Source organism: Poecilia reticulata, chromosome 23, assembly GCF_904066995.2.
Source record: "Poecilia reticulata chromosome 23, P_reticulata-male-v2, whole genome shotgun sequence".
In the NCBI taxonomy this organism is placed as follows: Eukaryota; Metazoa; Chordata; class Actinopteri; order Cyprinodontiformes; family Poeciliidae; genus Poecilia; species Poecilia reticulata.
Window position 1 is genome coordinate 4,080,870 of NC_088852.1, and position 24,764 is coordinate 4,105,633.

At 37.9% G+C, this 24,764-nt stretch overlaps 1 protein-coding gene across 6 annotated transcripts in view; it reads right to left on the minus strand.

Moving 5' to 3' along the window:
* Positions 1-283: 283 nt before the first annotated feature.
* Positions 284-24,764, minus strand: part of fam180a (family with sequence similarity 180 member A) — a 34,205-nt gene continuing 9,724 nt past the window's right edge. For 4 of the 6 annotated variants that reach the window (XM_017302903.2, XM_008400389.3, XM_081604000.1 and 1 more), the window contains 3 exons: positions 8,192-8,280; positions 2,413-2,510; positions 284-2,311 (listed from right to left, as the gene is read on the minus strand). In XM_017302903.2, the coding sequence (XP_017158392.2) occupies positions 1,982-2,311; positions 2,413-2,510; positions 8,192-8,270 (507 nt within the window). In that variant the 5' untranslated portion in view covers positions 8,271-8,280 and the 3' untranslated portion in view covers positions 284-1,981. Of the gene's footprint in view, positions 2,312-2,412; positions 2,511-8,191; positions 8,281-10,336; positions 10,470-13,684; positions 13,940-24,764 lie in introns of those variants that run through there. The other 2 variants (XM_081604002.1, XM_008400391.3) reach the window with 2 other exon arrangements.

Genomic DNA, 24,764 nt, shown 5'->3' on the forward strand with positions numbered 1-24,764 from the left:
GTGCATGAGTTAGAAATGGCACATGGTTACGGTTTGTCCGCTGCATCAGTCTTATCCACATTTTTACAAATAAATAATATTAAAATAGTCAGGAACCCTCAAAGATGAAGAAAAACAACCAGATTCTAGTTGCTTTGGACGTATTCCACCTGGACGTAATAATGCTTCTGATTGAAGGATGGGACATGCTGCCATCTAGTGGACATTTTGAGTGAATTCATTTTGATTCGTTTGCATTCACTGTTTGCTGTTGCACGTGTAGTTTCAGTTTTCATACGCAAAATGTAGTGAAAAGCAAAAGCATCGTTTTATTTTCTGAACGTTTCGGCATGTTTCCATAGCAACATACAATATAAATCAGAAATTTGGTACATTGCCTAAATCTGAAATGTGTTTTCTGCAAGAAGCTGCATACAGTTCAGTATTCATGTAAACATAGTGAGAAAAAGTCCTAATTTAACAAAATAAACCATTGAATTAGCTGAGACAAATCACTTGACGTTTCTGTTTTATTCTCTATCACAATAAAAAGACAGCATTAAAAAAAAATCATACATTTCATTAAGTGAAAATGTTAATTTTTACGTCAAATTTTAACTTGCAAAACATATTTTGGTAAATAGTAAATGCTAATATTGATATTTATAATTTTGGTTTAATTTCTCTAGTTGGTGTAAAACAGAAATGACCGCAGTGTAAAACATCAGCTGTTGGAAAAGCAGCACTTCCGAATGCAGCCGCTTGGTGGCGCTCACTTAACACGAACATCAGCGCAGTTACATCCGGGTTTCAGCTTTTTATCCTGCAAGTGGATAAATGACTCGGAGTTACGTTCTTCACCAAATAACTCATGTAAATAAGAAAAAAATATATAATAAAAAAAATAATAATCTGCATCAGAACCAAAACGGTTCAATCAGCAGAAAACTAGTGACTGATATGCAAACCTATGATAATAGGTAAATAAAAAGTAGATAAAAAGTTTATATAAACTTACAACAGGGTTGTGATCCCCATTAAATTGGAGTTTTTTAAAACCATTTCAGGGTGGAAAGGCAACAATGAGGATTAAAAAAGAAAATGCCAACGTTTGAGCAGCAATTTACATTTTTTACAGATTTTTAATACTTCGAATAGGGTCAAAATTATATATACAAACTGGAAAATATTTATAAATGTCCACCAATATTTGATGAGACGCAACTTGACTTGCATGCTTTTGTTCGTCAGAAACAACTTCTTGAGTAATTCTGGTTGAATTTCTGACCAATCGTATTGGTGGAAGATATGGAGATTAAACTTTGAGGTCTTCCTGGTGCAGATCTTTATATTTCTACAAGGTAAATCCTGAATTTAACGTTTTTTTTTTGTTCACTGGGTTTGCCACAGCTTAAAAGGTCTACCCTTAAAAAAACGAAACCTGAAAATTGTTGTATAACCATAAAACAAATAAAAGTGAAAGCAAAAGCAAAACTAATTCCATGACGGAGAGAAAACCACTCAACAGATCCATAACTACCCTCCATCAACTCTGAAATAAGCAATCCACGAAAACCTTTTTACAAGAAATCTCTTTCCCGCCATTAAGTGGGGAAAAATTGGGCCCTTTGAAGCAAACATTCATCAGACGTTTCTTTAAATGAGCAATCAAGGATATTGATGCGCTGAGAATCTGTTCGCTTTTTATGTAAAATAGCTTTTGGGAGTCGTTTAAATGAGCTGAGAAATCGTTTCTAGACAGAGAAAAACACCAAAAGTTATTTGAAGACATCCAACAGGCAGGGCAAAGGTCAAACTGCTGCAGCCATTAAAGTTAAAATATTCGACTTTAGTGTTTTAGAAATGTCCTTGTTTCTTCTCGGACATTTCTGAGCTTTTTGGCAGAAATTTCTTTCTTCTTGTTCCATCTCCATTGTCCCTGATAAGCTGTTGTATTAAACTAACAGAACCATAAAGTCTAGAAGCTGCAGCTCAGTCTTCCTCAGGACGGTGTGAGATCTCGTTGAACAGCTCGGACCAGTTGCACCAGTGTCTCCATCCACAGCTCCTTCTGGTGCTGGTTGCTGATCCGGCTGAGTATCTGTGAGCTGTAGACCAAAGTCAGCACCGTTCTCTCGAAGTCCGGCCAGCCGAGCGGGCGCCGCCGCTGGGCCAGCTCCGCCATCAGGCGGCGGATGTCGGAAAGCTTCTTCGGCAGCACATCCTCGCAGATGACTTCCAGTGTTTTCACGCTTCTCAGGGAGGCCAGCTCCTCGTCTGGGATCAGCAGGGGGCGCTCTTCGCCTTGGATCTGCATTCCGGCAAGAAGAATCTGCAAAGAAAGCGACAAAAGTTCAGAAAGTGCTCGAATAGTCGCATATTTCAGAAGTGCCGACTGATTTCTTCCAAACGTCGACTAAGATCCAAACTGACCTCAAACAGCAGCTTGGCGTCATCCTCTGAGTGCAGGAAGGTGGGATTGATCAGGGAGTACGCCCCTCGCTTAATCAAGTACGCAGACGGATACAGAGCTGGACGACAGGAAGTTCAATTAGACAAGCTGGGCTGTGTTTAAGAAATTTAGCAGCACATTATTTAACGAGGCGCGGGCGCGGGCGGGCCACAGGTCGAGTAAACACAGATTCATTACAGTTTAAATATGAAGCGGGTGGCGGAGGCCTGGCTCCAGCTGAGTGGAGGGTAATTGGTCTTCGACCCGAGACGCGGATGCTGCTGCTGCACGAGTGGCGCTACAGTTGGTGCTTCCAGAGAAAATAATATCTGCTTTGGATCCAGTAATCTGATGTAGGTGGAATTAAACACCTGCTGCCTCATTTGTTGCAGAAGCAACTAGAAATGGGTTCAAATCAGCCATTTGCAGTCCAAATGCTGGACACAGCATCCAGGATCTGACAACTCAGAGTAAATATGCACAATATTCAGCATGGATTTAAATGTCTTTTTGTTGCATTTTATTGATGCAACTTTTAAACTGATGGTTTTCTTTGAAACTTTCGTCCGTAACACCTCTGGGCTGCTGGAGCTGCAATTCCTGCTTTAATTTATGACTAAATGGGAAGCTTCAGTGGGCATCCCAATAACAATTTAACATAATGGCACTATAGGCATTTGAAGTGGCTTCTGGCAAGAAGCACTTTATCTGTGGAAGTATATGATGTCAAATCAAAGGAAGCGCTTAGTAACCGAAACGGGAAGATGAAGTTGTGAATGGTGGTGAAACGAGGCACTACAGGGCGCCAGTTAGCAAGAAGACAGATAATGCAAAGAGGGAAACTGGAAGAAATAAAAAAATTCAATTTCTACTGAAATAAAAAAAAACAAGTTTGTTTTTTACTTATTTCCTGACTGAATCGTGTGACCTGCTCTGCAGATTATGTCCAGACATAAATAAAGCATCATTTTCACCTTGAACTGTAATTTCTGCATTTGAAAAAAATGCTTTAAAATCTATTTTAGCAGCAATAATGATAATAAAGAGCACGAATGGCACCCTCCATCCTTCTGTTGCTTTCTAACCAATCAAATGTCAATAAAATGTTCTGGATATTCTACTGTTATAATCCACTGCGTCATTTTTTTGGTTTTCTCCAGTCTCTCACTCTGCATATTTGTTTTTAAAAACACACAAATATTAATGAGGCACAATAAAAAGCACTGGGTCTCATCTACACCACCGCATCGGCTCGTAAATCCATGTTAGCTCTGCGGTTGTGCCAGACAGACGCGTTCAGCTCCAGTTTACAGTTATGGCGTCAGCCAAATCCTGGTGTGGCGGCTGATCTCCAAGCGGACCCGCCTTCAGCTTGGTTCAGTTCCAGTCGGTGCTCCGGCTTTGCTTTAACAGCTGAAACATGCAGGATGTGCAGAACGTCTTTCTCCCTGTGTACCGGCGTCAGGATGATCATCGTCCAAATCATGACCCATTATGTGAAATCCACAGTTTATCTGAAAGCTCTCAGCGAAACCATAAGCAGGATGTTCAGACCACTCAGGTAGAGTCCATTTACAAAATACTATAAATTATGAGTAGACCAATATGCAACTTATGTATTTTCTTGTTTTATATGAGATTAGTTATGGGTTTTTCCACCAAAAATTAAGCGATAAAGATGCAAAAACATGTTGTTCTTTATTTAAATACCGCAGTTTGATTTATTAAATTGAACTATTTTAGAATCCAAACACTTTATTCACATATTTGCTACAACTCTGAACAAGAAGATGATGAGAAATCAAAACTGTCTCCATCAAAACACAAAGCTTCTACGCTACACCTGATACTCAATCATCAGTCTCAGAGTATTATAAGCCTGGCGGGCCACCAGGCTTTACTTGTGCCCCCACCAGGCGTGGTATTGTTAATTAATCCAAGTTTCTTTTTAATTATTGCCTTTTTTAAGACTTTATAGTTGGTGTTTAGGCATAAATCTTCCAGTCTTCCAATAATGCCTAACTATCAAGTGATATTTTCACATTTCCCGTCAACTTTATACATTTTTTAACTCAAAAACACGGCGGGCAGCTGGATGACTGACTACCCAAGCGCTCTGAGCACCGGGCTCAGCAAGTTTTCTGGGGGAAACCCTGCTGAATATATCACTAAGAAAAAACAAGGAAAATGGAAAATAAGTTCATTATTCTCTGGATTTTTATGGGTCACCACCGCACCTAATTATGCCTCATGGTAAATGTATCTCTAAGCTCTCATTCACGAAAACAGAAAGACAAACTGTACTGACCCCATAACCCAGATGTAAAAGGTAATAACCACCAGTGTAGGAAATGTCTTGAAATGCAGAACAAGGCAGCAGCTCTGGTACTGAAACTTGCCGACCTTCAAGCCTCAGCATGTGTCCTCGCCCCCGCAGCCAGAAAAAAATAAATAAATTAAAGCTCTGGACGTCATGCATCATCCAGCGGTGCAGCAGCTCATGCATCAGGACGGATTCTCCATGATTCTTTTAAATGAAGACAAAAAGCCTCTCCAGTTCTGCCTTTGAACCTCCACATCTAAATATAGAGAACAGAAAGCAGACGAGAACCAGAACCAGCAGCAGCCAGAGGTCAAAAGGTCATCTGCGTAGCATTACACCAACATCCTGCCACCTAATGAAGCAACAAATGTCTGACAGAGTGCTAAATAGCTACACAGGGTGAATAATTGCTTTATTGAGCTACGATTTTTCAGCTTTCCCCACTTCAAAAGAATAGAGATATAAAGTTTTATTATAGGTTCACATAATGAGTGACAATAAAATAAAAAGCGACCCAAGTTTAATTTTTCATTGTGGCAAAATAAATGTTCAGAAGAGAGATAAAACACCACAGATTAGTTTCTGGTTAAACATGTTTTACAGTCTCCAAGTTCAACATTAAATATAAACATTTTGGTATTAATGTAGTCCCATACAGTGTCTACCTAAACTGCTGGATGAATGTGGAATAAAAACTCCAGCTTTACGCCTCAGCGGACGGTAAATAGTGAGAAAACACTTTGCTGTTCATGGAATTGCTGCTTATTTTTGATTCACAAAAAAAAAAACAGAAAAATCTTAGGATACTTTAGAAAAAACTCCCTAAAAAAACAAAGGTTGATGCTCACATCCAGGTAAAATAATCTACAAAAGTCTATTTTAATGGAAAGCTCAGAGGTTTGGCGTTTATAGAGGGAGGAGTGATTACTGAGTGAGTACAGGTGAGTTTAATTAGGTGAATGTGCAGCAGCTGAAGAAGGCTGACATGGAAAACAACCACAAACAATATCAAGAAAAAACGAGCGCTAAAAAAAAAAAAAAAAGCTGAGAAAGTAAATAAAAACAGGAATAACTCGCATCACTGAACTGAAATGAAATAAAGTTGAGAACCTCAATGTTCCCGAGGATTTAGACATAAAAATATAACATCTCAGTGCGACTGCAGCACATATAGAGAAGCCACAGCAGCAAACTCAGCTGCAGCTTTACATCAGCAGCTGCAGAGTAAACACATTTTTTTATGATGCAAACTAAAATGATATTGGTTGTTGCCCAGGGCAACAAACTGGGAGGTTAAAGATTACTGCTTATCCAGAGCAGAGAGGAGATCTCAAAAAGACTGGAGTGAGCTGCCTTTTTTTATTTTATTTCTATTTTATGCAACAAAATCATAATAAATCGTAAAGAAAAACAGCAGAACTGAATATAGAAGATTCCAGGTTTTTAGTCTTCTGGTCTGAGTTTGCATGTTTACCCTGTGCATGGGTGGGTTTCTCTGGGTACTCCAATTTCCTCTGGTCGCTCTAAATTGCAATTAGAGACAAATGACATTGCCTCCTGCTTTTGTTTATTATATATAACACTTTCTACAACCCGTAAAATGCTCTACAAATGCAAAAATATAATTCAGGAAACAGACACATTTAAGTCCTTGCTGTTTGTCTGACTGTCCTCAGAATAAATTTCAGCCCAGATGTCTGATCACATCGACTCGGCTGCCTTCTTGTTTCTTTTGTTTTGGTTTCCTTCTGTCCTCCGGTTCACCACACAATGAATGTTTGCATGTGCAGACTTCCCCTGTATGTCATTATGTGGAGGCAGGGAGCTTGTAATCTCCTGCTAACTGCTTGCAAGGAGATGAGAGAACAACAATGATGCATTAATTAGCCGGGCTAAACAGAGCTCCTGGCTACTGGGATGGGTTTTTTTTTTCTCTTTTGACAAGACAAAAGAAAAAAAACACACACAAATGAATGGATAAAAAAAAAAAGAAGTCCAGATCTCTCTGGGTGCATTAGAGAAAGGTGAAAAGGACAGAGAGGAGAATGAAACGCTCGCAGCAGCAGCTCATCTTCTGCATTTCAATTCACCTCCAGATGAGTGTTAAAATCCTGTCAAGTGGCGACTCATTCTTCTGACTCGGATACAAATTCAAGCGTTTTCAGAGCAAACACAGGCTGCAGCATCAATACTCCCAGTGCGAGTCCAATCTGTAAAGACAGTGAGCTGCAATAAAGTCACGCCGAATTACAGGGAGAACCGAGACCGAGGGACGGCCGAGAAATTTAAAAACGTTTTGCTTTAAGTTTGTTTTCTCAAAACTTGCCGAAGACTCATCGATGTTTCTGGTGCTACAAAGCAGAACTGCCACAAATTTTACAGTTTTGTGGTTTAAAATGCAAAGAAATATCAACAGGAGAGTAGAAATGCAGAATAAAAAACATGAGAAAATATACAAGAAGGGATCCAGAAAGTTCTCAGAAGGCCGGTCATCAGAAAGCGATAAATGAGGAGCAGGACGACACAACGGTGACTTTACGTGACTTAAATACACATTTATGTATAGTATATTATTTAGGATTCAAACAGCCAGAGATTAGAATCAGTGGGTCAAAGGTCAAGCTTAGAACGTGCAGCTTCCAGTCTTTAAATGCATCAACATGCAGAAAAACAGAAAAGTGTTTTATTAATCCCAGAGGAGAAATTCAGTTGTTGCAGCAGCACATTAACAAAATATACCAATCTGAATAGAAAAATATCTTTAAAATACCTTCAGTATAAACAACTGTATATTTACCTACAGATAAAATGAAAAATTAGTAAAAATATTCACTAAATTTGTTTCATTTGTGAGTAAACCAAGCTCTAAATCAGAGTAAAATCAGGTGGAAACTATGGAAACACAACAGTCAAACTACAGATTATTATTTCCACTTTTTTGTAAAGAAAACTTAAAAATTATAAGTCGTCATAGTCGTTTAAACATCTATATTTTTGTAAAACTGGAGAAGAGAAGCTTTTTCCTGAAAATAAGTGGTTGAGAGTATTATCTTTGAAGAAAAAGGAAGATGTAAAATATTGAAAACTGAAGTAAATATCCTGATATTTTACCAGCGGTGTTGAGCGATGTGAGTATTAGGACAGGAATTTCCTGACCGTCTGAATCCAGGAACAACAAGCCAGTCATTTTTCTCTGGAAACTGAGAGCCGAGTGTCAAATGTTCCTAATTACTCCAGGAGATAAACACATTCTTTCACAGCAGCACATCCGAGACCAAGTTATCATTATTTAGGACTCATTAGCTTGTAGCTTTTGAAAACGATTCCAGTTCTGCATGAGAAATTAATTTTCAAAGCCAATGTTTCAATAACAGCGGTGAAATGTGCTAAACGGCAGGATTTATGAGTTTTTACTTTTTAAAGGAGCGTGGTCCTACCTTTCCTGTGGTGCCGAGCGGCCGCCTGCAGGCTGGACAGGTAGACGACGGCGAGCAGAGCCCACCACCTCCGCGCCATGCTGATGATCCTCAAACACAAATCAACACACACACTTCGCTTGTCAAACTCGCTGCAATCATGACAAAAATAACTCCTGCAATTCTATTGTGCAGGATTTTATATTTCCTCCTCCCTCTGTCAAATCTCACACTCCCTCCTTGATGTTGAGCGTGTGTGTGTGTGTGTGTGTTCTCTGTTAAGGCCAGACTGTCTGGTTCTCATCTGGAAATCATCGGTTTTTGGGAGAGCTTTTGCCCTCCTGGCTGAACTTCTCCCTCAGCCACTGGAAGGCGGTTTTCACTCACTGGGCGACTTTTCTGTTTTCTCTCTCTCTTCAATTGATACAAGTTGAAGAACGCTTCATCGCATGAGTGATGAAGCCGACTGATGATAATAACAATAATAAATCAGAACAGTCTTCACCTGGGGACACAAACCTTAATCAAGCCGATCAAGTTGGATTAACTGAAAATAAACCAACTGAATCATAGATTGCTCTTTTTATTAATGTCACAAAATCCCACCTTATTTCTATTAAAACCTGAACCTGTTGGTTCTCTTAAGGATATAAAATGCTATAAAAAATAAAGTGTTACAATGACCACAAAGTACTGAACAACCATTCGACCTGAAGAGGGCAGAACTGAGACCATTTTGGATAAATATTGCAGAATTTAAAGAAAATTAAACAAAAAGGTCACAATTTGCACAGAAGCACAATTTAGCAACGTTATGAAACAATTAATACAGCTTTTATTAAAAAAAATAAGTTGATTTGTGGTTTAGTTACAATTTAATTTCTTGATTCATGTGACAAAATCTTACCAGTTATTTTTGATCTGGTTTCTAGTGCAAATATCTTAGTTTACTTGAAATATGAAAAAATTCTAAGTATCTTTCAAGCTTGTTTCAAATCAATAATTCCTCATATTTAGTTCCACTTGCAGATTTTTCACTTATAAAATGGAAAAGAATAAAGAATTATTGACTTAAAACAGGCTTATAAATTGCTGAAAAGTTACTTGCAAGTTAGTTTTGTCTTATTTAAATCACACTAAGATTTTGCATCAGAAACTTCACAAAAATGACTTGATAAAATGTTTTCTTCTTGCAGTGTCATTTTTTTTTTTACATAAAAAGTTGGTTAGAAGGTTTTTATTAGTTGATCTGAAAACTTAAAATCCTAACTTTTTAAGTTTTTTCTTTCCTTAAATATTTTTCTCCAAGCTACAACCATCTTTCCTTAAATTTATTATGAGACAAACAACAATATCCATGTTACTGAATATGTGCGATAAATACTCGGTTTTCTTCTGGTGCCAGAGCAGATAATAACCACTGCAGGTTGATTTCTGCTCTCCAAGCTCATATTTCAAGGCTGCAGCCTTTTAAAATGAAACAAGGAAACAATTACTGATGGGTTTAAGAACAAAAAATAAGTAAAAGTGAGGAACCAATGTCAGAAAATCAGGTTTAAAGACAGAGAGATAAATATACAAACCTGTTTAATTGTTGTTTCAAGAACTTTATAACTTTGTAAAAGACATTTTGTAGATTAAACACACAGAGATGGATGTTTGAAAACCATTTTTTCCTGTTAATTCTGATAATTTTTCATTTCAGACCAAATACAAACCTACCTGCTAAAATACTTTTAATCCGACAAATTAAACTAATTGGTATGTATATTCTAATTTATCGAATATGACTGTATGTTAAAAAGTGCTATATTAATATGAAATTTGTTAGAAAGCACTCCAGAAAGTTGCAGCGTTCACACAGTGATCCTGGGATTACCAGATATTTGATCACTTTTATAAGAACTGATCAGTTCATTGATCCACCGTTTAAGCAAAGTCTACAAACATTTAACAGAATTTATGTTGATGCCACTTCTGTTCACCTTTCAGTTGATTTGAGATGAAGTAAGAACATTTGAAGGCAGTCTATCCTAAGCCATACTCAGACCTGAACCTTCAGAGGCACATAGAGACAGTTATAAAGTCAGCCTTTGACCACCTGAAGAGCATTTCGCTGCTGCAGCTGAAACACAGAGTTCCTTTAAATTAAGACTAAAAACTAACCTGCATAAAGTTGCTTTTGAATCACATCCATCCGCTTTACACCCTTGTCCCTTAGTGGGGTTGGGAGGAGCTGGTGCCTATCTCCAGCTAACGTTCCGGGTGAGAGGTGGGGTCACCTGGACAGGTCGCCAGTCTGTCGCAGGGCAACACAGAGACAAACATGCATGCACACACACAAACACACACGCACACACACACACACACACACACACACCTAGAGAGAATTTAGAGAGACCAATTAACCTAATTTATGACCTGACAGTCATGGTTTTGGACTGTGGGAGGAAACCGGAGTACCAGGAGGAAACCCACCATGCACAGGGAGAACATGGAGACTCCATGCAGAAAGACCGGGGCCGGGAATCGAACCCAGAACCTTCTTGCTGCAAGGCAACAGCTCTACCACCTGCACCACTGTGCAGCCCCTGAATCACAATTATTGAAACATAATTAATGAAACATTTGCCAACATATTTGATGTGTATTGATGATTTTAAAGACAAAGAAACTTTCCCATCAACATGGTGAAGTTTTGTTAATTTTCTGTTTATATGATGTTAAACACTTTGTGCCATACGGATAAACTTCACTGATTGATTGGTACCACTGTTACAGTTTAACATTTATTTTCATTGTGTCCAAAATTGTCTTGTCCTAGAGACCAACCAATTTAAATGAGTTCCAGCCAGAATTAAGCCAGTTAATTGCTCGTTATGAATTATGCTTGTTTAAACGTCCCTGTTGCCTTATTGTTACACAGTGACATAAAGAAAGTTTCAAATAGGTCTTTAAAAGTCAAAATTAATACTTTAAGTTGTCAGTGTTGGTTTTTAAAACAAACAGAATTGAGCATATCTACAAAAGTGAATTTAAAGGTTTTCTTCATGTTTCATTTTCCAGTATGCACCTTGTTTTTCTTGGACTCTACAAAAATAGAAACACATCCAGGTGAAATCTGGAGGAGAGGAGCAGCTCAGAGTGGCAAGCTGGAGCTCTGGTCTGCTTCTGCTTCACATGAGCAACACATAAGGAGAAGGCAGATGGCAGGGAGAGAAAAAGTCCTCCCTGCAGCTCATTGCTTTTGTGTTTGCCTGAAGGTGCCCGGATTCAACGAATGAGAGACTAGAAAAGTTATGCGGAACAATAAATTTGTGTCTGTTTTTCCACAAAAAAAATGCACACTGCATAAATATAACCTCTGTTTTCTCATATCCTTCTGACCATGAGGGGGCAGTGTTACATCACCGATCCGCTGCGATCCAAAACTGCCCCAACTTGTACAAGATCCTGCACCGATTGGTCTCCCCGACTGCGTTGCTGCTGCTTGGACTCAAAAATAATTGAATTCTATTCAGATAAGGTCTGGTAATAAGAATGCAGCTACTTAACAGAGATCAGAGGGTTTGTTTGGGTTCAAACCAGGTGGGAACCCTCGAGACGTCCGTTAGTTTAATTGCTTCTGTGCTTTAAATTACCGGAATGCCTCCAATATGCAAATTCTTACAGGACCACCGTGAATCCAGACTTGCATGAGATTTGATTTGATAGTTGAATCACATCGAAAAGTCTGCAGCTGCAGTTTTATCCTTCAGTGCAAAACTGAAGAAAAAATAACGGGGTTCATGTCTGGGCAAGACGTTGTAGCATTTCGACGTGAAAATCAGAAGTTACTGAATGATTCGTTTAAAAGACGACAAGAAAAACTCACAGATTGAAGCACAAACGTTCATGTGACAACATCCCTAAAATGTGAACGTTTCTTTTATATTTTCTTACAAAACTATCTGTACTCCTTGATCTCTATCGCCGTTAAACATTTGTAGACATTTTAGGTTTCTGCGAGTTTTACTCGTCTAGAGATTTAAATTTCAAATAACTCAAGTTCTTCAGTGATCAAAGTCTTGTCTTCGTTTTCATGATGAATCAGCGCAAAACTTTTCTGATATATTGAAAAAAAAAAGCAATTTCGCAATTGCAGTGTTTTCATTAAATAATAAAGGTCATTAAAATCAAACATGAATAAGTTTGTTCATGTGATAAGTCGATAAAAAACACACCATCCTACCACTTCCTGTCGTCGTCTTTTCCATGGTGTGAGCCAGTCGCAGCACCTGGACGTTGACTTAAAAAAGTGCAAAAAAGTTGTTTTCCATTGTAGTTTTGCAAAAATAAACCAATTTTAATACAGCCCAAAAAAACCATCTCATCCTAGCACCAAAGCTAAAAACAAAAAAATCAAAATAAAAAAAATTCTCAATTGTTTACAGCCTCTGCAAGTTATAACTTTGGTCTTCAAGATGTTCAGTAATTTCTTGGATCAAACCACTTAAACCTTTACAGCTGGATTTCTCAGATTAAATTACCCAAAGGGTTAAACATAACAGAAAAGACATTTCTTGATAAGAATGAATGTTTTTTGGGAGTTTGAAGACCATGGAGGGGGAAAAAAAAGTGTCTGGTGGATCTGTATCTACCTGCCACACGAACAAACAAGTCAACGTAATACTGAGTGGGAGTTTTCAGTCACAGCAGTTGATCATCACATCCTCAAGCAGAAGAAAAGTCTCAATTGTTCATTAACTCCTCTGCACAGAGCCTCATCAAGGCTAATCTGAATAGGGGCACAGTCAGAGCTCTGAGTGTGCGTCTCTGCTCCCTGGTGGGCGTCGGGCGTCTGCCAACCCAAAACGAACGCCGCTTTGTTTCTGACGTATACCACACACTGCAGAGGAGACAGCCACTGTCTCATTAGGCTACACTTTATACTGTAAATTTCTTATTTTTTTCATGCAAAATCCATAAACGTCACATTCATTGTATGCGTCAACTAGGCGTTCGGAGCGTGAAATAAAGAAACGTTCCAACAATGATTTGGGTAAGAAGTCGGTGCATCTTAAACCTGCACTCTGCAACTTTTATAAACTTTTTTTTTACTTATTTGTTAAAACTGTCATATAGATAAATAATCTGCAAAGAAATCAAGCTCCTCCATGTTGTCCTACTGCAAAAATACACCGCTCGATCAAAAAAAACAAACAGAACCAGGAGGAGTCAGCGCTCTCAATCATGCTTATGTATGCGAGATTAGTTTACATATGGGTGCTCAAACAGGACAGCAGTCCAAAAGAAAACAGTAAAGCTCCGTGTTTTCAATACGCTCAAGAATTTTAAAGTATAAATCTATTGTCCTAATCCATCGCCATGAACACAACTGAACTGTTTACAAACTGAAATGTTTCAGTTTGTAAAACCCGTAGGATAATTAGCAGGTTTTCACTGCCAACGTTTTGTTCTTATATTGACTGCCTACATTAAAAATGTTGGTCGTCTCATCTGAAACATTCCCACCTCTTCGTTGCTCAACAGCATCTAGAGTTCGTACATCTCAGCTGCTCACATCGTCTGCTAACAAAAACGAAGCGTCGCACTCTGACGAAGCTTCACCTTTCAACTTCTTCCTGTGAGCCGCTCTGATGCAAGAGCAGCTCAGGACTCAGGCTCTCTCCAGGCTGCTCATTTTACAGCTAATTATGTTACAAACCTGTAGCTAATTAGCTTAATTAGATGAGAGAGGCTGCAGCAGGTGTTTTTAGAGTTAGACCCGTTTACCAGACTTTTGTTGTTGCTTGATTTATAGTTTTTAATATAAGAGGTCTCTTATTAGAGTTCATGTTTCATTAAAAACAGTGCTTTAAAGCAATGCAAATAAAGAAAGGGAATGGAATAACATGACAAATTTAATAAATCATCTACTCAAAAATGTTTAAAATACAGAAATTAACTTTCAAGAACTTGTTAAATTGTGATGTCTCATTAAAAACTGTTCTTCATATTACAATAAATCAACAGATAGGAGTAACATAACAATTTTATAAATCATTTTCTCAAAAGTGCTTAAAATATTGCAATAACCTTTGAAAATAGTTCAGAATGAACATTTATGTCTTTACATCTAATACTAAATGAAGTCTGGACATAATAAATCCTAAATATATGTAAGGTTTATGTAAATTGTGGAAAAGTGCCACAAACAATCATCTTGTTTGTAATAAATTGCTTAAAAGTACTTATTGCCCAACAATGTTTGTTAATGTTAAAATAGTTAGATAATGATTCCCCTTTTAATCCTAATGTGGCACTTTTGGCCCTCCATAGAAACAAGCTCAATATTACAATAGCTAGTTTGCTTCAGAAACTTTTACTTTAACATTCCCGTTTTAGAAAAAAAAGAGTGAAAGAAAATTAAAGCTGGATAACAATAGTTGAACTTTTATAATGAGAAAGCATTTTTATAATCCTCGAATATAATCCAAATATTCCCGTTTTGGCCGTTACCTGTGAATTCCTGAACATTTGTAAGCGGCTAATAAAGGTTTACTCTTGTTTGGAGGGACATGGACAAAGCAGCATCCTCCACATTTAACTCACTACTTCCAGCTGCAGTAATCAGCTCCTCACGAGGAATGAGAATTAGTTCTGTGGGCTTCGTCTGAACCGCCTCAGTGCTGCTGCACTCCAGAGAGGGAAACTGTCACGATGCCAGCTGGTGGCGTCAGACTAAGCCAGGAGTTTACACGTAAAACAACACGGTAATAAAAAAGCTCTGGCACTTCTGAATGCTATTCATTTCTTTTTCTAGAAGAGGTGTTGAATTTGAGCCGAGGAAATTCCAATTAGGAGCAAGTTGGACCAAGTGGGGAAAAAATAGCCAGTGTTGGTAATTACTTTTACATTACTGTCATGTTGGGGGTTTGTAGAAAGAGGTTCTGAAGAAGTGAAGGAATTTTAAAGGAAAACTAAAATCAAAACTGAAGAAACTCAGGACCACTTAGCATGAAGCTGATTTACTTAAAACCAACATGAGGTTTTATTCTGTTAATATCTGGGTTGTTTTGTCCAAAGTAGATGGTTGAAGCTAAAATGCGGTGAGCAAAACAAGATACACGGCTATGAGGAACTGAAAAAATTTAATAATTCTGACTTTAATATCAGAAAATTAAAATCGGGATTCTGAGAATAAAAGTAAAAATTCTGAGATTAAGGTCAGATTTGTACAAATGCCACTGTAGGCAGAAAAAAAAAAGAAGAAATTCCAACAAAAGCTCAAATTTTGAGAATCTCAGACATTTTTTAGGAAAAATGTGGAAGTTTCTAAGATCCAAAAGTCTGAAATTTGTAATAAAAATAAATACAAATCTCAAATTTTGAGATTTTAGAAATTTTCTAAAAAATAAAAAAATAAAAACTTGGGTCATTTCTAAGCTGAAAAAGTCTGAAATTTGTAAAAATAAATAAATAAAAACAAAAATAACATTTTGTTTGAGTTTCAAAAGTCAAAGTTAATAAAATTTTTTTTGACTTTTCAAGCTCTGAAACGCTCTTGTTTTTTTTTGTGAGTTTCTGAGATTAATCTCAGAATTTATGAGTTACTTTTCCTTTATTTCCCGTCTACAGCGGCCCTGGTGTAGATCATTTATTCTCATCAGTGGCCTCTTCCATACTTATGTTTGTGATGGTAGGACAGAAAAGCATTCTTCCTGGCATTCTTTCCCAAAAAAGTTTGTTTTTTTCTCACCACATGACTTTGGATGCTTTTTCCTCCTTTGCCACATTAATTACTGAACACATTGGCAAGAGAAATGTTTTGTAATTTGTGAGTTTGTAAGTCGACTGATGTGTGTGAGCTGATTTTAGCAGGGTGGGGTTCATTCTTTCCTCTTGGCCCTAAAATAAAGAGCTGTGTAACACATCAAAGCGTCTCCAGCCAGGACCCCAGATGGTCCCGACTTGGATCCGGCTGTGGCCTTCTGCTGATCACGCAGCTCTTCAGTCTGAACTAATTGAGCAGCGGCTTCTCCAACTTGTGTTTGGAAGACACTAAGCAGGCATAACGAATGACCAGAAACAAGACGACGGCTCATTTTTAAATATGATTATGGTGGAGAAAGGAGGCAGGAACAGGCAGAAAACATGGTTTTCAATTCCTTCAAGTACTAAATCACACTGAAACAATCCTTCATGCAGCTCTTGATATTCTTATTTTTAATTTTTTTAACGTAAAGCCTCTTTACAAAAACCAAATCCAGTGGAGCACATTATAATTAGAGCAAATTATTCCAACCAAACACATAAAAAGTAATTAGTTACCTAGAAATGAACAGAATTTTGTTGCCGGTCTGAAATTCATTAGCAGTTTTGATTTGCCAAAACCAAACTCAGCCTCTTCCAATGTTTTTTCAACTGTAGTAACTTAATAATGTCATCCAATATATGTCTGAATCATTTACTAATACATATCTGTAAAGAAAACATGAAATGATCAGTTTCTCTGGTTTTACTTGTTATAGGTGTATGTGTGAAATGAACATTGTTCTTTTATTTTATGAACTACTGATAACATATCTCAGAAATTCCAATCAAAAATTTAGCATTTGTTATCTTTTCAGACCTTAAATAACAAAGAAAACAAGTTCATATTCATTTAGAAACAACAATGCTAATGTTTTAACTCGGGAAGAGTTCAGAAATCTATATTTAGTGGAATAACTGAGATTTTCTTAATTTTTCCAGAGATGTATATTCATTTGTGGATTAATTTGCCTTTATTTCTTTGAATCTGTGCATTACTTAAGTTAATAAACAAGTATTTAAACTGATTAAAACATTAACATGTATGTTAGTATCTGGTTATAACTATGTAAACTGACGTTAATGAGAAGTTTTGGGTTGACCGGCTGCCACTAACTTGATTTTGTTTTTGATTAACAACTAATGAATCTATAAAACTTCACTTTTTACAGGTAGCCCGACTTCAACGACATAAAACCGCAGCAGCAGATAAAATTGTTTAACTGAGCATATTGGACTACAGTCTCAGACACGCGGCACGTTTTGAACTGCCAAGAATAAAAACGCAATCTGCTCATAAAATTTCATCTCTCAGATGGTGACTGGATTTGCGCTTCGGTTTTTCAGCCATGGAATATGCTAAAGTTTGGATCTGATTTGAAAAGCAACATCTGCAGGGAGGGAGGGCGCTGAGCTGCAACCTGCCTTCCTCTCTTCTTTCTGCACGCATCTTTGTGACTGTCGAGTAGTCACAAAGCCAGTCAGATCCAAATCTGTCCCTTGTTAAAATCTCACACTTCCTCTTCCCTCCTCAATCCCCTCAAAGCTGTGTACCGCAGAGCAAAGTGCCTTGTTAGATCGGATCTGGTGCTGGTTATCCTGCCATATCCCCCCTACTTACAAAGCCTGGATTACACAATTAAATTCTGCAGTTTTGCATTTCAAAGCTTGAGCCCTTCATCACGGAGCAAACAACACGCAGAATTGCAAACATGAACAACATAAAACTTCAGCAATGCCAACAAAATGAGGGTTTGTCTGATGAAAAATGTCTGAAGATGGTTATTGTTTGGTGTCACAGCTCTTCAGCTAAACACTTCATCAAGATTCTTCATCTTTCTTCCCCTATTGGATCCTCATCCTCAGTCAGTGACGATAAAATGATGATTTGTGCCCCAACTCAGCTAAAGCTGGATCTCAATTCCTCTTTTTAAAACTAGAAATGGAAACAAAACAGTGGGAAGCAATAAAAGTTTTGTAATAATTGGACAGAAATTATAAGGAAGCCTCATCACGATACATTTAAAATCTAAATTTGAACCAAAACCTCAGTTTCCTTTTACTTTTTTAACAAAAAACCCACAGAGGAAAATCCTCAACCTCATCTTGCAATTCAACAAAATGACTCCTGAGATCAAATAAGGTATTATTTTAAATTAAATAAATAAGGGGTAGCTTAATTTTGTTTTATGAGCTGTAATAATATAGCAGCAAATGGCAGCTTCCATTGATGAATGAACTTTAAAATCCACCCAGACGCCAGCGTCCATTATTTCTAACTTAGAGAAGAAAATCACGTTAAATATATTTGGATATTTATGTAAATTACTTCTAGAACAAACTGTTGATGTCATTCATATAAGTGACACTAATGAGAGAGAAAAAGATAAACCGCTGCTAATATTTTGCATCTAAACTTGATGGACATGTTTTCATCTGAATGTGAAGTCAAGCTGCATATCGAGTTAGAAAAGCAAAGCAGAGTCACAAAACAGAATAAGTTGGTCTTAAATTTTTCATTTTATTAATTTCTTTTAAAATGGCTCCACATAATTTTAACAGCTTTAACTGTCATTCATTTTTCTTGTTTTATTATTTTTGGTGAAGGTGCAGATCCCGGCACGCTTTCAAATGAAATCAGTGTGTTTGATTTTAACAGCATATCAACCACACCAACATGTTTTAATTTTCCATGTTTTAAAGCTGAAATCGTGACTTCTGATGATCCAAACTGAATTTTAATGATTCGCTGTGACTCAAGGGATTATTTTTCCCTTCGTTTTGCCTCCCTCTTCGTATTTGGCAGGAAAAAATGCAACAAAACAAAAGAAAAAAGCAAATGCTGATTTAATTTCTGTGCCATTTTATATGTGTTTTTTGTATAACCTAAATTCCTCCTGTCCATCTTGGCTGCTCATAACTTATTCTGCGTCTGAGTTTCTTTCTTCCTCCTTCCCCCTGAACACGTTTCCATCTCTCCCTCCTAGCTGTCTTTTCTTTTATATTATGTCAATTTCTGATCCTTTAATCCCTCCTTTCGGCATCAGAATTGTGAGTTTTCCCATCCGCAGCCTTCCGCGTCAGTTTCCGGTGATAATCACAGACAATGCCTCATAGTAACAAACGTTGACCCAGCCTTGAGGACAGCCGTGCTGGTCAGGATTTTGAGTTTTCTCTCGTTTAATCTGCGTTTCATGATGACGTTTTGGCCACACTGTGACCGTGTCTGTGACCATTTGCCCTCCTCCTGGTCGACCCGTCATGTTTATGTTCCCGGGACCCGGTGGCGATGAATATCCTGTCCCCAGCATCCAGGCACAGGCTCATCTACATGCACATACTCTTGCCGCCGGCGAGTGATTTGCAAGCCTGTGCAGCAACTTCCATGAATCCATGCATGTGTGAATGTTGAATCCGGTGAATAAAGAGAAGGCGGACACCCAGTGGGGTCGTGTGGAGTTTTTTTTTTTCTTTTCCTCGATACTCCCCGGTGCTCAGAGGAACACTGACCCTGACGGTTTTCTCTCAAGCCGGTGCTGCCATTGATCACTTCACACACAGTAAACAAACAACGTCCCCCATCATCCCTTGCAGCGGCGTCGAGCCGACAGACTTCTGGGCTGCGGCAGGAAGCTGGGCTCATAATCATGCGTTACCCGGCAGAGCTTTGCTTTGTACTGATAAAACAGGACCAGGGTGTATAAAATAAATCACACGGAGAATATTTATTAAATCTGCAGGTGTTATCCTTTGGCAGCAGATGAAAAAAACGCATTACCTTTAAAAACTTATTTATTCATACATTATTAAAAAGCTGCTGCGGTCAACGAGGTCGATAATGTTAAATGTTCAGGGTTTTTATTTCACCTGCATATCGTGAGCGGTTTAAAGAAGTCTTTGGAACACGTTTACTTTCATCCGTTCTTGAGATCCGGCTTGATAAAGTTATCTCTGTGAAGGATGCAAGACTCCGTGCGACAGGAAGAGATTTGCTTTCTGGAGAAGCTCGCAGTAGGAAAGAGTTTAGCTGATCGACTTGACGCCTAACTGATAAAATAAAAACTAAAAAACGCTAAATTCTGTTAATTTTATTGGGATTTTGTGTTATAGAAAAGTAGCGTGCATTCTAAAAGAGAAAGAAAAGGATATCATTTAAATATTTATGCAAATAAAACTGTAAAAAGTTTAATGTGCATTAATTTTCAGCTCAACCACGTGTGTTTTGTTGGATGTTTCTACATAAATCTGGTCTTGAGACCAAAATGTCTCCAAACTAGTTCATGCAACTCAGTGCGAGTTGATGGAAATCATCTGAAATGACCAATTTAAGGTTCTCAGATTATGGACTTTAACTGTACCATTTGAAGATTGTGTTCATCTATTCCATAAAAGCCAATTTGAAACATGTTAGTTGATGTTGGCGGCTGATCAAATAAGCTTGTAATCCTACATCAATCGATGGCAGAGAGTGAAAGCTTGGTGGTCGAGTCGGTCATCCAAATTAGTGGCGAGAGTAGATAAAAAGTTTTCATTCATTTGATTGGAGAGTCTGTAATGAATCACATTTCATCAAAAACTATAGAGAAAATAATCATTTTGCTGCTAAATTATTGAATAAATAGACAAATGAGCTAAACGATATTTTATTTTTGTTCTTAATCTGTTTATTAAGGTTATTCAATTCTTCTTTGAAAAAAATCCTTCTTTAGAAATGTGAACTGTAGATGCTGAAAGTACCGTTAGCATCTGTGCTACTGCAGCATGTTTAGCATTAAGATGCTATTTTAGACAGAATAGCTTGATAGGCTAACTACTATTAGCACACCTTGAACACAATTATAATCTTTACCAGTGTCCAAGCAAAAATTAACCCGCAGTGGTGTAAAAGAAGCCGTTTTGTTGTCCATTGCCGTTTGTGAATGTCACTTGCGCGTCAGATATACGGTTGTACCAGAAACGTGCAAATACAAAGGTTCCAGCTGGTACTAAGTGTGACTATTTGTGTTAAAGTTTTTAACTCATAAAAATAAATGTAATTAATAAATCAAAATTACAAGTTAAAAGTGTGAATTTGGCAGATTTTTACAGTTAAATTAAAGACATGCTTATGGCACAGAGTATTGAGAAGAAGCTCATCCGCTGAATCCATCTCTTTATCCGCATAATCACAAAAGGCCGACATGATCTCAACTGCTCTGCGTTCGTTAGCGGGTGAATAATGAAGTCAAGCTCCAACATTCGCTTATTGGCAGAAAACCTTTTAAAGCATTTGGGTTTAGTTCGCTCCTTTGGGATGGATGGCTGCGGCGCTGACCTCAACTTCTCTTGCGCTTCCTGTTGTTGATGCAACTGTGAGTCATTGATTTGAGCCCCACCACCTGCAGGTAGGCAAACTCATTCCTGATGACACCAGACTTTATCTAACACATAAATATTTAAGTGAGTTGAACACAAAGGGAGAAACTCCGATGACGGCTCCATTTTCAGGCCCCCGCCGCCCCTAAGGATAAATTACCTCTGAAGGCAAACTTTCTCCAAGATTGGGGGAACTACTGATAAACAAAACAATCTATAATTAAAGCATCTGCACCGTAATTAAAACCTGTGCTATCGGTTTTCCCTGACAGCATGATACGATGCTTTTATATTATTAAAAAAAAGAAAGAAGGAGCCACATTGTGATTTTTGCCGCTTTATTCCTGGTGTTGAGATTAAATATAGTTTCTGTATTTTCCGCTGCTTCGTGATTGCAAGCGAGGTGACAGTGTTCTTTTTGTACGCCTAATTGCTCCCTGGGTTGCTTTCTTCCTCTCCTCACAGCGATGTCTCCCGTGATAAAGACGGATCAGCCTTGACGAGAGGGACCAGCCGCTCCGCCGTTTTCACTCTCGACTCTTCCGCGTTTGACAACGTAATTACGAAAGACAAGGAGCTGTGCAATTAAAAGGCAGCGGTTGTTGACAGGAGGAGCTTTAATAGGAGCGGCGCAGCAGAGACGAGACTCAACAGGGGGGTTCTCGGAGAGGAGGCGTCCCAATGTTTCGACAGATCTGGCAGGGTACCAGGTGGGCTCATGGGGAACTTTACAAAAAAAATTACAAATAAACATCAAGACATTTGATGTTTTGATGCTCTTTCCTTTGATCTATGCTACTCATCGGCTCCAATGTGGGCGTTATCAGCTGTTTGTCATGGCAGGTTGATAAATATTTCCCCATTGTTTATTACATTACATATAACCGAGGATTACAGTGGATTATGGTGCAGCTAATGAACTTAATGAGTTTGCATCGTGACTCGTAAAGCATCTACTAAATTGATGTTAGAGGTTAATAAACAGACTTCTGTGTTTATTGGTTATTTAATCTTGGTTCAAAATGAGATATGCATGATTTATGTTGGAGTTTGTTTTGAGTTTGCTGCTGCAGAGATGCTGCTCACTGTGGCACCAGATCATCATTCTACATTTATGTACAAAATTGCAATACTAACACGGCAGAAATCATGTCTCCATTAAGATATTCATGCTTTTATGGAAGTTTTCTGGATCTACTCCGTCAGTTTCAGCCTGATTGAGGAGGAGGTACCAGCAGTACTTCTATCATTTTATTAGCAATAAAATGTTGCACGCAATTTCAAAATAACTTTGACATTGCTTGAATGCTCTGTGTTTGTGCCTCTGAGGTTGCTTTAAGGAGGAAAAATGCACACAAAGTGTTTTAAACTTATCAGCCTCTGAAGCCTTTCTAATGAACTTTGTCAGCTCAAGCGGCGTGAATAACCAGGAAATTTCCCATTTTTTATAAACATTTTGAGTTTTTTTCTAGCAAATCTGCTACTTTTCAAACTTAGAAGTTTCCTTGTTTTTGCTAGAACATTTCTGAGATTTTTTTTTGACTTTTCAAACTCAAATTTGCTTTTGTTTTGATAATTTTTATTTATTAATTTATTCCTTTGATTTTCTACAATAGCCCCAACATGCTGTCCTAGGAACTCAACCATTGTGCTAAACATATAAATATTCACCTTTACATTATTTTAATATGCCACCCTCTTGCTTAGAGTGTGTTTTGGTGCCCCCTGGTGGCCAAAATCATCATCAAAACAAAATATAGTTGATCTAAAACAATGATACTGTTGCATTTCTGCCTGCAAAACCTGAGATGACTAAGCTACCAGCAGGCAGACATGTTCATTGTGTGCTTACATAAACACACGCAGGCATATGCAACACACACTGGAGTGTATACCCTCAAATCAGTGAGTGTGTACAACTGTCACCTGCAATATGTATGAAGCCTGAGTAATTATTGCCCTGCCTCTGTTTTTATGCTAATGTGTTCATGTTCAGCATAAATTTGGCCCTTTAATGAAGAAAAATGACTAAGTTGTGCCTGCACACCTTGTTAGACGAATAAAACGACTTCAGCTTCCACCGGGTAAAATGCCTTTCTTTCCAATGGAGCTCTCTATCACTAGTAATCGATAACCGTCAAAACATGAGAGCGCCACGAGTTTCAGCCATCCCAAAGTTTTCATTGTTCTGCCAAGCTCCTCTGAGCCACAACTACAGATTAATCAGGTGTTTTGTGCCAAGTCTGCTTCTACAAACTAATTATTTAACTTTAGCCTGCTTTCCATTTGGAGTTAAATTAAGCTAAATGATTTTTAAAATACACACTAAATGGATAGTTGTAAGCTTATGAATGAAAAACTCAACAGGAACATATGTGCCTTTGCACTAAACAGTCCATCCACTAAACATGAATCCCCTTCAGTGAGATTATCTCACTTCATGATTGAGCTTCCTTGTTGATCTGCAGCTTTTTGAGACACAATAATTGTTTGATTTTGAAAAAACAAAACAAAACAAAGCAAAGGATGACGCCTTGGGTTGCGAACACATCCAGAAATGAAAGGACAGCGAATATATCAGTCATTTTCACGTCAATAAAAACCATTCTTTGAGTTTGTTTGCTGCTGTCAACGGTCTTTTATTTTGAATGTCTGTCGTGGCTTTTCAAATTCAAACGACGACGATGAAAAAAAGTAAGAAAAACACGCAGCCTCCCCCAAAATTTATCTCTGTGATTGATGTGTATTTTTCCACCAGCCGATGACTCAGTGAGTCCAGACTGATTTCTGGAAAAAAACACACACGCTGAAATTGAAAAGTTTCCAGAAGCGATGATAAAAAAAGCAATCTATGACCTGCTCAGTGTGGACCTAATGGGAACTGTCGGAGGTGAAGTCGGTCGGCTTCAGAGTACAAAGACGTAATTGGAAATGATGAAACGTCAAACAGAAACAAACATTTGCATAAATAAGATAAACTTACTCACTGACTTTGCTACATCTGACCCAAACTTATTTAGTCCGGTCTTAGGTTGCAGCTGTTTTTCAAGTGTTGTAGCGTCCAAGATTGACTCGACTGTGGATGACTTTAACTGTTTTTACATGTGCATAAACACACAAACATGTGGTGCTTCCAGTCCATTATTTAGGCCAGAAGGTTGATCAGGCTTTTAGGGATTCAACAATGAAAGTCACACTTTTGCTTTCTAAAACATTCACATATGCAGCAGATATTAAAATTGTGTTTACTGAGTAAAATGCTTCTGATTAGGTTAATCAGACTCATTTGGTAAATAACCAGCATCACTTTTTCAAAAAAAACAACACAAAGTGGTGCATAATTATGAAGTGGAACAAAAATTATTCATATTTTCATGAAAAATACACCGATTAGTGCAGGGTTAGTTTTGAATTCAGACCCATTTACTCTTAAATCCAGTTTCCA